Source organism: Cynoglossus semilaevis, chromosome 18, assembly GCF_000523025.1.
Source record: "Cynoglossus semilaevis isolate Cse_v1.0 chromosome 18, Cse_v1.0, whole genome shotgun sequence".
NCBI classification, from domain to species: domain Eukaryota; kingdom Metazoa; phylum Chordata; class Actinopteri; order Pleuronectiformes; family Cynoglossidae; genus Cynoglossus; species Cynoglossus semilaevis.
The window spans coordinates 8477638-8494600 of NC_024324.1; the positions used below are offsets into that span (position 1 = coordinate 8477638).

The window sequence follows — 16963 nt, forward strand, 5'->3', positions numbered from 1 at the left end:
ACTCCAGACTTCTGCAGTGACACGCAGCCTTTCTGCTCTTTCACACACTCACCCTGATGTCTCTGGGGTGTTCTCCCTCCGCTATCCGCACCATCCACAGGAACTTGTTAATATCGTCGCCGGAGTAACCGATGACTCCGCCAAAGATGATCAGCACGTAGTCCACGTCCAGCGCCCTCATGATTTCGTAAGCAGCGCTCTCGTTGGACGACATGGCTTTACCCACCTGGAGAAAATAAAAAAATAAACAAACAAAAAAAAAATCGACAATGACAAATTACACTTTCACAGTTTAATATAAGATTTTTTTTCTCCTAGGAAGAAAATAAAAATTTTATTACACAGAGATTTATCATCAGTGTTGAAAGGATGACAGTTGGCAGGGCCACGCAGAAAGAGCCAAAGTGAGCTTATAGACCGTAATTTTACAGATGGTAGCAGAAACAAAACAAAATAAAAAATATATATATATTTAAATCTCCAAATAAGTCACAGCTTAGAATATTAAACCAGCTTTATTCCTGAATCATATTTGATTTTGGTAGTTTTTCATGTTCTACATCAGTGATCTGAATCTTCTTCCTGCATCGCCCTTTTTTTTTTGTAAACAGAGCCCCCGCCCCACATGTTGACTGTGGAACAAATAGGGAAAATGTCAAAAGTAAACTTAATTTTTCTTTTCTGAAACCCTAAGAGGACCCGCCCCCCATTTTTGGTACAAATGCACTTCATGGTTCATTCATATATTTCATATGATATATGTGGAATTTACGTTTGAAATGGACAATGTTTTTAAGGCCGTGTTTGGCTGTAGATCAAATGTTCCAGAATTCTCCTCAAGAACAGTGAGATTCTGAGGTTTTTAAAACATGAGTGGGCGGACAGTGAGAGGTTGGACTCTTAAGATTGGTTTAAAAAAAAAGAAAAAAAGACAGGAGACAAACTAAAGACTCTCTCACCAGTGCTATGTGACTGTTGTTCCACGTGTTGTTGTCCACCAGTGTGGTCCTGTTAGCCATGCCCGCTATCTGGTAGCCGTAGTCCCACCAGGACATGACGCGTGCGTGTTCGTCAGTGTTCTGCCTCAACCAGTAGTAGGCCTCCCTGAAGTCGTCCAGGATGTTCCGGGTTCTATCAGGGTGGGGAGGGGGAGAGAAAAAAGAAATTACCAGTGAAACACAAACATGCGTTTGACTGTGGAGTTTATGAATATTTCAGGCTCTACTCTGAATACAAAGGCCAACCAGAGAGTGAAAATAGAGCATGGATTTTTTTTTTTTTTAACCCACGTCAAAACGCACATGTCTTTAAACTACCCAGCTACAGTGATCAATAAAACAAACGCTGCTCTCACCGTCGCTCAATTCAAACCCTGTCTCCCGACTGCAGTGATATCTTTTATTTATGCATGAGAGCTGGAGTTCTTTCACTCCGTCCTGGTTTTCATAATTGTCCCTCTTATGCTTAAACAGAACAATTAAAACATTGAAGTCTCCCAAACGGACGAATCGATCAGTCTTTATTACATCCAGCCGTCGCAGACCACTTACCTCTGACCCAGAAAAGACCGAGTGAGGAAGAAAAATCATCTTCAGCCTTTTAGGTGCACTTAGAGTTTTCCACAAAGCTTTTATGATAAAATATACATGGGTTTCCCTACGCACACGCACACTGGCTTCGCACGCAACGCCTCTGCCTCCGTCCTCCTGAATCACAGTTATCTAGAAGCCATTAATACATTACAACCCTACGTGTGTGTATGTGGCGTGGTTTAAGGGGATGAGGATTTATCAAACAGATCGAGTGTATAATGGACTGTTCCACGTGTGATGTATTAGGATTATATGTTCATGGATCCGGTAAAAAAAAAAAAAAACAAAAAAACGGTCCTGTAACGGTTTAATTTAGACGTCCTGTTCTGATTCATGGTGGTGAGAGTGAACGCTGCCGTGAATCACAGACGCTCCGACTCTTTAGAAACACACGCACACACACAGGTATGTGTGTAACCACACTGCAGTGTGACCTCGTAGCTCAATCTAGACACTTCGATTTCAAGGACAAAGTATGCAGCATTCTCTTCAGTATAAACCCCCCCCCCCCAAAAAAACAAAACAATTACTATATAAAAGCAACAGTACTATACTTTATATGTTGTTGTTGTTGTTGTTCCCCTGGTAAACTGACCTGCGTGGCATTTTTTTAAAGATACAGTTCTGCTGTTTTCATTGGCGGAGAGTCAGGATCGGCTCACAGTAAAAAAAAAAAAAAAAAAAAGACTAAACTACATTTAAATTAAAAGAAAAAAACAATAAGACTAGGTTAGAAAATTATAATTAAAAGATTATTACAGTAGCAAAACAACAACTTAAGGTGAGGTTCAGGTTCTCCTCCATTTTGTGAAGCACGGTCGTCATAGAGACACATATTAAACTAAGAAATGTGAAGGCTTCAAACAAAGACTACGGAGCCTGAAGAGTAACACTGTATTAATTTGTGGTTGGTAATGTAGGCTCTTACCCATCGTGGTTGTAGGAGGCCAGCACCACACTGGGACTGGAGTAGGCGTTGCTGGTGACCCACGTGCAGTGGACGGCGAACATCATGAGCAGCATCAACATCAACATGGTGACGATGGACTTGATATTTGGACCCAAGCCTTCCTCCGCTTTCTCCTGCTCCGACACGTGTTTGCGCACCTTTCCCGCCTGCAGGGGGAGACAGAAACACTCTTAAGTTTTAAAGGGGATGGGGGGGGAATAGTTGCAACACGAATTATTGTGTTGCTTTAATTACAGGGTTGAACAGATTGTGTCTGGGTCTCAATCTTTCTGTACGTCAGCGTGGTTGGTGAGATGAGCCCTGTAATAACTTCAGCTGCAGCTGCAGAAGGAGTGCAGAAGAAAAATGAAAAACTCTGGGGAAGAGATGTGCTCATTACGTAAGTGACTCATCTGCCAGCAGCTCCAATTACTTTCTCTCAAAGTGTGGCTGAAATTGAGCTGTGAGAGAGGTTAATGAGATGACAAAAATGTGGGAAATAAAACTATAATGAAACGCTCGCTGCATCTGAAGCACAAACATAACTTATTGACTAAGAAATAAGAGCCTAGTCACAAAAAGTGAAGCGTGTTCATGGGAAAAATCACAAGGTGAAACTGGTGGGTAAAACTAAAAAAAGAGAGGAGCGTGAACAGTGTCGATGTTTAGAAAACACACGGCTGAAGCTTCAGAGGTTTAACCTTTAAAGTTTTAAACAGCACATTTCACATTAAATTAGGGCTCAAACAGAAACAGGAGAAAAACGGGGGTAAAAAAAAAAACAAAACAAAACAGGGAAAACACAGAGACTTGAAAGTGAATACAGCAGACACTTTGAAAATTGAATAAAGTGGGTGAGCTGAAGTTGTGGCAACGGCATCAAACAGTTGCAACTGAATCACAGTTGAATCACAGTTTATCAGATCTGCTGGGGTGGGGGCTGGGGGGGCTGCCAAACTCAGACCCTAGAAGGTGCAATAACAGAGTCTGACAACACCTTTTTTAATCTAATTCAACTGCTGAAGTCTGAACAATCTACACAATGTGACGCGGGGAAAAAAAAAAAGTCCAGGGTTGTGTCTACAGAAGTTGGCACAATTTGTTTTTTCACAAAAAGAAAAGAAGAAAGAAAATGTAATAACCTTGTCATAGAGATTTCCAGAATTCCTCTTGTCGTCCTCGTCACTGCTGTCTTCAGCGGGGGGCTTCTCCCTCTTGGTGTCGTCTCCCATGTAATGTTCAAAAACGCTGGAGAAGGCCACCGCGGACAGCATGCACACCACGGGAGTCAGGGTCAGCATCAGTCGCACCATCACGCCGGCAAAGTACACAGCGCTAATGGCGTACAGGGCCACTAATGAAAGAAAAACAGAAAAAATAAAAATTGGAATAAAAACACTCAGAGGGAAAAGTGAAAGGAGGAGAGAAAGTGAAGAGAAAATGAAGCAAAACGAGTTTGAAAAGGAGATGAGGACGTTGACGGGAGGAATTGAGCTCTTGGAAAAACACAGTTTAATCAGTCGCTGTGTTTTAGTTTAGTCTCTGTGAGCGAGTCCAAAGCCCTAACGTAGAGAGATCTGGCTGCTCTTGGTACATCAACAGGTGCGTGGCTAATCGATAGCTGTAATTGGCTGATTGAGTCGTGAGGAGGAACAGGCTGCTGTGAGACCTCATGTACTCGATGGTTCTCTGCCTTCATCGTCTGAACTCTGTTGTTCTGTAAAGAAGATCATCTATTGGTTTACCTTCAGGTATTTTTCAAAAGTGGTAGAGCACGGAGAAAAGAGATGAAAGAAAAACAAAACTGGTAGAGCACGGAGAAAAGAGATGAAAAGAAAAACAAAACTTTTTTTTTTAACTGCAGGTCAAATCCTTTGTTTTGCTGAGGTGTGATTCCTTTTTCACATTTTAATTTAAATGCGACTGCTGTTTGGCTACAGAAGACAAAATGTTCCACGTAGAACGCTGTGTTTGTACATGTCTAAAATTTTAAAATGTTTGTACTAATATAATGCATTCAGGACTGATAAAAAAAAAAACACAGTACTTTACACTTTACAGGTATTTGCCTTGTACCTTGGAGGCATTGAATAACCAACCAAGTCTGGATTCAAACCAACACAACGCAGACAAATCAATCCCAACCAAGTCTGGAATCAAACCGACACCACGCTGACATAAAAGTCAAATATGACTGAGTGTTCAGACTAAGTTCCTTCTAAAAACATGTGATATGTATTTGATTTAGGACCAGAGTGACTTGAATTAAAAATCAGTTACTGTTGGTTTCCATAGAAACATTATAATTTATTACTATATTAATATCAAAATACATTAAACTACACACTGGTGTGGAAATATTTGGGAAAACAGTTATAAAAAATAAACAAGTTTAATTATCAACAGTCTGTTGTTTTAACTGACTGATTACATTTTGCTCTCTTTGTGTTAGTCACAGACCAGAGCAAATACAGAAAAAAAAAACAGTTGAAACTACAGAAAAGGATTTGACTCAGGGCATAAAAGTCTGGCAGAGAATAAAGCGAAAACAAAAGTCAAATACTGAGAAGAATGAAACACCAGGAGGAGACAAAGGGACCAAGGACTGAGAGAAAAACGGAGGAAGTCGATGGAATTATTGATATTTTGTGACAGAAACCTGGAGTAAAACTGTCAAGCTGTTCTGGAGAAAAACAAGTTGTCCTGCAGCACACTAGCACCAGGAGCTAAATCAGTTAGCAGTTGAGTTGATGTGGATGGCGACGGAGACGAGTGTCTCAACATTATCTTTAACTTAAGTGGCTAATCAACCGGTTTTTGCACCAAGCTCCCACTAATTACGGGACAATTAGCGCAGCGTCGTCTACGGAGGTGAGGACACGAGTCTTATTAGCCAGAATGAAAAGTACATTTTGAACCACAGATGTTTTAATGAGAAGTGGAAGAGCGACACACACACACACACACACATTATGGAGTCCCCTCGTCTGAGACAATGTGCGGCTCAGTGAGTGTCAAACGAAGTCGCTTGATGTAAAACAGCAAGTATTACGCAAGAAAGTGCAAGAGTGACTTTGAGAAAAAACACACAGTCGAAACATTCAGAGTTGATCTAGTTGACTTTACTTTTGAGATTTTACGTCAACACTAGGGTTGTGTTGGGACGGACATCAGTCGTCAGTTCACCCACCAATATTTAACCACCGTATTTAATGTCAAACATCGAGGTATTTTTTTACAAACTTTGAGTAAAAAGAAAAATCAGAAGTTCCTACCAAAGACCCGTTCATCGTTGATGTTCTTGATGCAGAACCAGAGTCCGGCAGGAAAGGTGCAGACCAGGATGTGGAGGTCAAAAAAGAAGGACACCCACGTAGTTGGCTGATGCTCCGACACCGAGGCTATGATCGGAATGTGGATCTTTGCGTATCTGGAGAGGTGGAGAAAAGGTAGAGGAAAAGAAAGAAAGAAAGAAAGAGAGAGAGAGAGAGAGACAGGATTTGACTTATGGATCACAGCGGGTGTGTGGAGACAAATCACATAGAAGATCCTGCTGATTAACTCCAAAGTGATGTGCAGCTGAACAGATTATTTACCTCCTCGGCATGCACACACACGACAAACGGCAAACAAATTTAGCACGACTGATGAGCAATGTTCTCTGCTGTGTTTGAGTCTCTGATCTGCATCCTACATATTTATTCATTATCAGCTTTAACCCAGCAGTCTGTATGCAATTTGGGAGAAAAAGGATTTTGGTGGAACAGCTGGGAAACAAAACACACGGCACATTAATAAATTAACACCAGCCTCCGATGGAGAGAATGAAAGAGAAGCTGCTTTAATCAGCAAAGAGCTGAGGATCTGATGCTGGGGGTGTAAAAAATAATGTTGTGTTGCAGGTCGACCGCTGCACGCTCCGCTGTTTGAGGGTGATTTAACAGTCCGTGTTCTAGCCTTTAAACATGTGGGCTGCAGTGAAGGGGTTAGCCACCTCGGTAAACAAGTAATTGCATTCGATTGAACGAGAGGAGCGCGGGCAAAATGGGAGGTCAGCGATCTTACCCCGTGTCCCACAGAGAGTAGAAGCGGCCGCTCCACGGAGCGATGTAGCCTACAGAAGGAAAAACACAAAGAGAAGAGAAACGTTGAAGGCTTTGGTGCTACGGTACAAGTGTGGAATACAAGTGAGTTTTAGCATCTGCTGAATATAAAGACAGACTGCAGATGGACTGTTAAAGCAGAATTTAATTATTTCCCCGAGGTGTTTGTCATCCACTCGGCCTCGGTGACATCAAGAGACAAACCTAGAAATGGTTTGTTTGTCTGCAAACAGATGCAGATTTATTTACCGTAAATAACATTTCTTAATTCATCTATGTAACTGTGACAGGAACAGCAACTAAATACCCTTCCACTAGGTGGCAGCAAATGGCTCTAAAAACAAACCAGGGCTTTTGAAGATGACCGTCGGGTGCGACTTTCTTCAATTTCTGGAGATATATCAGAGTTGTTTTCAACTAAACAGGCCCAGTGTCCACAATTAAAAAAAGAAATGTTGAGTTAGTTGGAACTAGAAGGTCATTGTATTTCATTACATATATTTTTTGTGAAAATATGAGCTGGTGCACGCATAATTGACCTGCTGTTGAGGATGAAACTGTTTCAGCAACTAATGGAAGTTTAAACAAAAAAACCCATCTAAAACTTTGGGGAAAAAAAAACAACTTTTTGTTCTTTGAGCATCCTCTTGATTCAACCACAAGGACGGTATTTTACAGTGAGTCTTTCATTTTATTTCAATGGAGCCTGGACAATGAAACGAACCAGACGACTAATCTGCTTCATCGGGACTGTGAGGACCAGGTTTATTCAGATTTGATTGACAGAAATCTGGCATTTTCAAACAAAACCGTCAGCCAATGCCATCAGGCCGCGGTAGAACTTTTGGCAAAAATCTGACAGGTTCACAATGAGAACCAACATTGGGTCCGAGAACATTTTTATGCATCATTGTGAAACCAGGGTTCATCAACCCTCCCTCCTCTTCCTCCATCTGAACATGGTGAAAATTATACTTTACTGCTGTAAATGACTTGTATATAAATGTAACTAAAAGCATTTAAGCTGCAAATTAGACTGCAGGGAGCTTTTTATGTGCTGCTACACATTTCTTATTCTGGTTGTGCTTCCGTCTGGAAAACATTTCTGCTCCACAGCGTTGCCCTGAGGCTCTGGCATTCACCTAAATAGAGTTTATAATGTGTTACTTCTCACCAACATAAATAGCTGCATTATGCCCTTTGTTACTTTCAATAGATTGAGAAAGAAATGTGCTCAATCTTGATGGCAATGAAAATACTAAAAAAATAAATAAATAAATAAGACCCCTAAAATAAACTTTTTAGTGCTCCAAGGCAAGAAAAACAGGAGACTTTGAGAGGTGATTTAAAGGATGAAACTTATCTAGCCGATCAATACTTGGCTCACGGTTTAAGTTTCTGTGGAGAAGCTCGGCAGAGACACTTTCTGTTGCGGGGAATTTTCTTTTTTTATGAGATGAAAATGTCTGACAGATGACGGAGGACGTGCGCAGATCGGCTGCACAATTGGTCTTATTACGGCCAGCGGTCACTGAAGGCCTCGTCCTCCGTTCAAACCCCTGAAGGATCACAAATGTTCAGACTCCTATATCGCTTGCTGTCTGCTTTATTTTGAGGACCATCGAACGGGAAACGGATTGTAATAAACCGATTTAGACTCTACACTAACGTAATGTCTTGTTATCTGTAAATAAAACGGACAAACAGCAGGGATTGGATAATCTGGATTGTCAGATTTTTAAGGCTACTGCAAACCTGTCGAGAAAAGCCATCCATACAGTCAGATAAAAACAGACTTTTCTCAGGGCTCATTAAAGGCAGCAGAAACACTTCATAAAAAGAATAACAGAGTGCACTTCCTGTACAATAGACTATATTAGCTTTGTTAGGACCGGACTGTGTGTGTGTGTGTGTGTGTAATAAAGGGAAACAGAGTTATTGTAATGTTGTGGAAAAGTGGTTAAAAATAGCTTCCGCAGAGACTTTGTGCTGGTGTAGACTAAACTCTTCCTCCTGCAGCTGTTTTTATAACGTGATAGACGAGTATAAATAAATATATCATACACTTTAAATAGGTCATCAGGCTGAATTTGTCATCCTCAGGCAGAACATTCCTCAAAAAAAAAAAAAAATCCAATAAAAACTAAAAGATTGATGTCAACACCGTGTGCGAAATCCCAGATCAACCAGTGTTTATCAGGTTTTATAATAATATACAGGAAATGTATTTATATTTATGAATCACCTTTATATATTCAAAAAGGTGTTGGGCAGGAAAACTATTCAACATTCCATCATGACGGCTTGTCAGTAATACATTAATTTATGATTTATTTAGTTTTTAATTATTTCCAAGCATTAGTAGCTAGGACTAATCAACGTTTTAAAAACAACTCTCGACACGTTCTTGAGCCACCGTCACGATGCAGACTAATGACTTAAATTCACCAACTTAATGAAACTAAATTTGAGTCATTGTTTGGTAAATTCCTCATGACATTTTTTTGCCCCATATTAATAATTTCCACCATTTGGATTACTCACAACCAAAACATACACATTAACCTGTTATTATTTTACTTCCTGTTTCAATGATATTCAGAAAAAAATGTTTTTTTTTCATATTTAAAATAGTCGATTATAATCATGGAAAAACCCCCCCCCCCCACCCACAGACACTCCAAGGAAGAAAAGAGTCTGGAACTCCTGCCGTGTCAGTCTGTCCTTCAGGTACTGCAGGAAGGCATAGGCTTGGAGGAGCGCAAAGACGCCTGGGTGAGAGAGGGTGAGAGAGAGAGAGAGGGTGATGCACAAGAATGAGCAGACCAACAAAAAGGAAGTCGTGCTGAATAAATCTGAGGGGAATCTGATTCATCCTGCTTCCAGCGGAGTACAAAGCAGCACGGCAACATTGTGAGTTTGGCAGAACTCAGGAGCAAAGATGCAGATGTTTAGGACAAATACTGTAGAGGAAGACGATCGCATTCCTGTTTGCCACACAATGCGTTTAGTTTGTCTGGTGAATTCGACGTAAACCGTCAGAAGTTGACCTGCTTTCCGCGCCTTTCGTCACCTCTCGTTCTTTTCAAAAGAGCTTTTGTGATAACACTTCAGTCCGTCCACGGTCCACACCGACCCAAAAACAGATCATCCGTCTGCGTCGAGGACGACAGTCAAGGTACCAACACACCTGTCACTCCGTGTCCCCCCTTTAGGGACTGATATCACGACGGTACCCCACAGGTTTGGAGCTCTGTCACTCTCCCACTGCGGTTCATGTTTGCTTCCACAGCAGATGTTTCCAACAGCTGCTACCAGGGCGATGTTAAAAAGACACACACTTGCTCTTTGAGGGATAGGTGAAGATTTTTTTTTTTTTTGGAAAGATGATGTCTTCAAAGCCTGTCATAAATCTGTTGGTGCAGTAGACAGTCAGAACAACAGGGACACGTCAACACCAGCCCTGCTGCAGCCTGCTCAAATGATCTCCCTCAGAAAGGTGTTTAGCTTCCCGAGGACGTCTGGAGACTTCCTTCCAAAATTTGAAAGGATCCCAAAACCAAAAAAAAAAAAAGAAAGTGCACATGAATATGCACCCAACCGTCCCATCTGCTGTCAGGCAGCAGATGGACCCACTCCTGAGAGGAGAAACTGAACAAGCTTTAATAAACTATCCATGTGCCAAAAATGAAAGAGGCTTTTAAAGAAAACCCACATGGGTGGCATGTGAAGTTGTTTCTATATTTTCATTTGGGAAAAAAAACAAAACTATTAGTCACATTAAACGGCTGAAAGTTGCAATTTTTTTTTTTTTTAATGAGTAGAATCCATGTCTATAAATGGCTGCAGTTTTTGCACATTTTTACCTCTGTTCACCTCTTAACATTAAAAAAAATAAATTTAAAAGTAATGCACTGGAGAATTAATTAAAATCAGTCTATATACTGCAGTGAAAAAAAATATTTACATGGAGAGTCACGAGTCATGCAACATTGAATCCTAGTGATGCATTCAGTGTCTACTGTATCCTGCACTTAGTTATATATATATATATATATATATATATATATATATATATATATANNNNTATATATATATAGCCTGTATTTATTAATTAATTAAAATGTCTTGAGCACCCCCTAGTGACCGCTCATGCGCCACCCTTTGTGAATCCCTGTCCTCAAGAAAACACAGAGGTTGTTTTGTGTTTCAGATCCTTCCGTTGAGTTTGTGTGTAGTTTGGTCGGGTGAAGGTTGTGTTGGGTGAGGTCACAACTTACCGGCAGCCGCCATGTGTTCGCTGGTCCTGATTGGTTGGAAGCCGACGAAAGGGATCTGCATGGACAACACGAGACCCACGATGTAGAAGGTGCTGTACGCTGTCAGGAGAGAAGAACCAGAGCAGGTGAGGAGAAACATGGTTGACTGGTGAAAACCTATTTGTTCTCAGGTGGAGGTTCTACTGCAGGATAATGGGCCTCAGCAGTGACATTAAAAGCCTACTGATTTTCTCCGTTGCACCTCGGAGGCAGCGGATCTAAAACACCCTAATTCAGAGCCATTAAATGAGAAAATGGAGCTGGCGAGGCGCTGTGTGATTGGGGGGAGGCCTGGAGTGGGACGACAACGGCGCTGACAACAGCACCGCTCCCACCTTTGTAGCTGGGAGGAACCGGTTCACAGGCGCAGAAATTAAGATTTCATACTCTTCCTGAAGAGTGCGTGGCAGTGTTTGAAGACTTGACCGCCCTCAGCCATCGCGTCTCCTCACAACACGTCTGCTATTGATTCAGAACTGGGAGAAAGATAAATAGCAAGGAAAAAAAAACACGGAACGGGGAGTTGTTTTATTAAACTTTAGATTTACTTTTTGTTTCTGTGCTGCGGCTGAAAGACACCCGCAGCTGGAGGATGATGAGAGGAGAGAGAGACAGAGGAGGACTCTTTAAGACCTCCTGTCTTTTCATGTCAACACGAGGAGTCTACAAATGTATGTCATGTCGTTTCCTTTTCCACAGGAAAACTCTGAGTAAAAGTCACTGGATGGTGCTCAGGCTGGAGATTTCCTGGAGGGCCAGCAAAGGCATAAGGAAATTTTCCACTCGGTCTAACAACGGCGCTGTATCATGAAGAAAAATCTCCACAGCTGAGAAAGAGTTTGGCGATAAAGTGCGAAGAGCACGATTATTCATTTTCACAGCTCTCAAGAGAAGCTTTGGCTTTGAATTTATTCCGTGTATAACACATAATCATATGGAAATGATACTTGACGGGAAATCATCTTTCTTGACCACAACAGCGGAGCTGGGTAATATCGTATGAATGGACGGTCGACGACAGCTGCACGTCTGTGACACACAGAATACTGCTATCGTAGGGGAGTCAAACTTCCTCTACGAACCCCGTACATCCCAACTAAACAGGACGGGAAAATGACCAACAAGCGAGGGAGGTTTTCAATAATGATGGGTAATGGACAAGAGGTGACCGAAGAGGTCATACATTTGTATCATTTGTGCAATGAGTTTGGATTTTGGCATCGAACGATCGCAAAAACAACACAACGGAGTATTTTCTCAGCATGAGACTCATTCCACGATGAGTCACTGTTACACATGACTACTAAGTAATGTTTACAGTTTTATTTTTTAGGAGTATTATAAAATATATATAACTATTCTGTATTTGTGTTGTAATGTATTTTTAAATATTTAAAATGCATTTTATTTGTTTTCTAGAGAGTCAGGACATGTATTCCATTGCTGATTGTATTTACTTTTTTTTTTAATCAGTTATTTAAAGTAAAGTGTTTAATAGCTTTTTTTTTTTATCAGTTATTTAAACTAAAGTGTTTAATAGAAAAGGTATATATATATAAAAAAAAAACATGTCAAATTCCCTGCGGCCCCGCAGCTCAGTTTGAGTTTGAGACCCGTGGAATAACGAGCCTGTCTTCTTCAGTGCCGTCGCGCGGTGACTGTGCAGAAAAAGGTAGCAGGTGGCTGTATTTACTGTTAAGTGATGTGTGGGAGTGTGGCTGGCCTGCACTGCTGATGATGGAATGCTTATGGACGGGAGAGATGAGCACAAGCATAACTGGTTATATGAGCTTGTTTCAGACCACCCTCCCATCCCTAGCCCCCCCCCCCCCCGAAAAAAAAGAAAAAACACATCAGGGGAGGAGGATTGGGCGCGCAGCGACGAGACAGAGTTTTGTCTGTTTATTGCATACGTTTTCATTATAATGGGAGACAATCTGAGACACAACAGTTTCCATTTCAGCTACTCTGTGTGCGGAGGCGTTTTTAGACATCAAATCAAACAAACTGAAAGTTATTGTCTGGCTTGCAATGTGTGTGTGTGTGTATCTCACCGATGTAGACTCTTCTGCTGTAGCGTTGCATGAGCATCAGCACAAAGACATGCAGCGGGATCAGGTTGATGATGAAGACGTAGCCTCCCCATGCTGACACCTACAGGCACACACAGAAAATCAATGTCAATTATTTCTCACTTATGTCGTCATTGTTGTGGCTGAAAATAAAATTAAAAAAAAAAAAAAATCAATAAAATGTACCTATTGATTCTATACACTTATATTTGAAAAAAATAGGTCCAATCATGTGCAATCATGAGTTTCTTTTGTGTGCGTGTTTTAATTCAATAGCAGTCATCAGACGGTCCCTAAGAGTCGACTTCAAATCATTTTTTAACCAATGGTGACAGTGGAAAGCGAATGTCATAACGCAATCAGGCTCTGAGCCGTTTCTCACTTACCCACTCAAACACTGTCTTCTAATTAGGCAATTAACAAGAGTTTTCACTGCTGATTAGCTTGCTGATTATCTGCCTCTTAATCAATTGTTCCAAGCAACAAAAAAAAGAAAAAAAGAAAAAAAAAAAGCCATTGTTTTCAAGAAGGAAATCTGCACATTTGGCTTTCCAAGAAAGTCACAAACTAAGAAAAGAGTAATTAACATGTCGGGTGTGAATTGAACAAAAACAACAACCAGAGTGAGTTGTTGAATCGGTTTTACGGAAGAAGTAAACAACATGGAGCCTGTGTTTGTCTAACAAAAAAAAAAGAAGAAAATGGAAAAACACAATTACTCGAAGAAAACTTGTTCACAATGACATGCTGACACAATGTATTAGAAAAGGCAGCGAGTGGAAAGTATTAGAAAGTGAAAAAGAGAGGGAGATAAACAGCAAAAAAAAAAGAAAAATTCCAGTAATGAAAGGGGACGACATACAAACAAACTGCTCTTTTGTTCCTGACAGATTTTATAGAGTCTCCAACTACACCTGCTCAGAACAATAAGGAGAGCTTTCACTACACCGTCGTGAGAACAAGAACATCATGTTGAAGCCGCAAGAAACATGGAGCACAACATTAAGGCATCGGAAAAAAAAAAAAAAAGGGAAAAAGAAATAGAAAAGTTGCTGAATAAGTTTGCTGCTGAGTGGCTGAGAACAATTATATTCTGGCAGCAGTTTGCATCTGTTCTCTCAGATGGTGACTGTCAGGAGCATGTGGACCATTACTTCAATGAATCCTGGGGTTGATTTCAATTTGGGGCTCATTGTGAAAACAGAGGCGCCTGATTGAGTCTCTGTTGCTGACTGGCTGAGAGCTAATTAACAAGACAAGGTCAAAAAAAACCTGCTATGCTGCTCCGCCGTTCACGGCGCAGAGTGAAATTCAGAGAAGTTTTTCTGCCTCACAGGGAAACTGTTGGAAGGATCTGTCATATGTAAAGTAGCTCAGATTTATTCATGTGGATTTTTTTTTATTATTATTAGAGAGAAGAATCACAAAAAATTCTCCAAAGATTTGAAAAGTCAGCAAATCTACACACAAATCCACGGAGCTCGTGGAACACTCTCTCATAAGATTAGACAAACTGTCTGCACCAGCGTTTTCAGAAAATAAGAATAGATGTTGACAGACAACACTCCAAAAAAAAAATTATGTTTTTGGAGTGTTGTATTATCTGCGACACATTGCTTGAAAGGAGAAAAATGCAACAACTGTGACCTACAATAACTGACTCAAACCACCTGGCTCTCCTGCAGGTGGTGCTATAAACACAGATGTAAAGCACCAGTCCATCAGTTGAGTGTACAATAATGACATCTTTGTCGCATTTAGTACCGATAGTGTAGAACTGAATTGCACAGACTACATGCAATCTGAATTCTTGGCACATTGTTCCAGCAGATTTTGGAGCTTTAGAAAAAAAAAGTTTGAGTAACCACCTGACTACAGCTCCCACCAATGTGAAGGTGATGGGTTTATTTAACATTTGGACAAGTCATTTGGCATTGACACTAATGTAACAGACTCACATTTACATTTAAAAGCTTATGTACTGCAGCTTAAAGCGACAGCCAACTATTAAAATGTAATTTTGAGAGTCATTTATTCCATTTCAGATACTCAGCAGAGCAAGAAAAAAAAGAAAAAAGTGGGGAGAACTCAATGTCATGCTTGTGGTATAAAAGCCTGGAGATTTCCCCAAGGTCACTATTAGCCAACCAGAAATTAAGAGGATTAACTTCAATGTCATTCAAGTATCTGCCTGAATAGTTTTCCAACAAAAAAAAGTAAAAACAAGTAAATCCAGATACATGGATTAGAACGGAACTGAACTGCAGGGAAGGTAAGTCAACAATGCATCCTGATTTTTTTTCCCCCATCTCTCATTTTTCAAGTTAGCCGAGCACACGTTCTGCTTGAAGGAAAAATGACGGGGAGAAAACGGGCCATCTGCTCACATTAGAAAGGGCTACGAGAAGATGAATACCCGTGACAAAATCACAAAGTATCGGTAGTACATCTGTGTTCACGCACAAACAAGCTCTATCTGAAATAGCTTTAACGGCTGATCATCAGTCCAAGCCAGGGGCTAACGACTCAGGGCGGGAACTAGGTGGGGGGGTGGGGAGGGAGCAAAGCCTTTAGTTGTTATCGTTCTCCTGCGTTTCATAGCAGGTTTATCTGATGACACGGAGACAGAGACAATAAGGCAACAATTTGTGCGCACACAAAATGAGAGCAAACAGTCCAATCGCTGACTGGGATACGATCTTGTAATTGAATACACTGTACTTCAGTGAATACGATGAGTACTGCTTGTTTGTGTTTCTTCATTAGCGACATTACCCACACTCAACCGCAGTTCATTATAAACATTTAAAAGTCAAAGGGCGTACTGTGGCTGCAGCGCGACGACTGCTGGATATCAGCTGAGTATTACAGTACATGTCTTTGCATATTAGTCAGAATATGAAAATAAGACATTAATAGTTCAAGGAGGACCAGTTCCACCGTCTGGTTTCACTCATGTCATGAGCTGTAATGTTGGTTTTAATAATCAGACTATACAAACATTAAAAGCTAACATGCTGCCACATAACATGTCCATAATGCTAAAGCTAATATATGGTTTGTTTACTTTTATTCCCCCATTTTAGAAAATGCCAATACTATGCATATAGTTTTGTAAGTAATAATGGAATGGAGCAGTGGAAGATGATGCTGAAGTGTAAATACCAACAAGCGCAAAGGTATGAAATGTGATAAAGTGACATTTTAATGCCGTAAGAAAACTCCCGTGGGAGGATAGAGGCTGGGAAATGTCAGTAGATAAACCAAAAGTAAAACAAGCCGAAGGAAAAAGTAAAGTAAATAACGGCTGATGTTAAAAAGACAGAAAAGGGTTGAAAGTACAAATGTTTGCCTGCGGTTTAACTGAGGATCACGGTGGTGAGCCTACAATTACAGAAGAAACTTTAACTGCAATCTGTGAAACAAAAACAACTTGTTTTGGAAATGATAACTGAATTAATCTTTTAAATTAATTAGACAATAACGATACCAACTGTTGAAGCTTAGGAGACTTTTCTGCACATTGTTGCTGTATAAAAGACTCATTTTGGTAATCTGGACCGCAGGCAGACGTGTTCAAGTGCATAAATCTCGTCTGTAAACTTAAGCTTTTGTAATTTGTTTAGAATCAAGTCGGGTGTCCTTGCGGTGTAGAAATTCAATGGCGTTCTCCAAGTCGAGACAATTTTAATGAAAGCCTCCCCAACAGGTTCCTTCTCCACTCACGATGATTCTTTAAATGTCATGACTACTAATGCCCTGCAACGTTGTCACAGGTGCAGGCTCCTGCACCCTCATGTTGACAACATTCTGGACGTTCCATTTCATTTCCCACCATCAACTCTTTACAGGAGACTGTGTGAGGAAGCACATCAGGATGTGGCAGCAAACGAATTAACACCACTACTAAACGCAGGAAAAACATCCA

The 16963-nt window shown here is 40.7% G+C and overlaps 1 protein-coding gene across 1 annotated transcript in view; it reads right to left on the minus strand.

The window, feature by feature from the left end:
• Positions 1-16963, minus strand: part of LOC103394298 (dolichyl-diphosphooligosaccharide--protein glycosyltransferase subunit STT3B-like) — a 78541-nt gene that overhangs the window by 6787 nt on the left and 54791 nt on the right. Inside the window, exons 6-14 of the mRNA XM_008331547.3 lie at positions 13018-13117; positions 10925-11023; positions 9301-9415; positions 6607-6696; positions 5817-5971; positions 3684-3895; positions 2521-2708; positions 960-1131; positions 53-226 (exon numbers count right to left, since the gene is read on the minus strand). Of these exons, the coding sequence (XP_008329769.1) occupies positions 53-226; positions 960-1131; positions 2521-2708; positions 3684-3895; positions 5817-5971; positions 6607-6696; positions 9301-9415; positions 10925-11023; positions 13018-13117 (1305 nt within the window). The remainder of the gene's footprint in view (positions 1-52; positions 227-959; positions 1132-2520; positions 2709-3683; positions 3896-5816; positions 5972-6606; positions 6697-9300; positions 9416-10924; positions 11024-13017; positions 13118-16963) is intronic.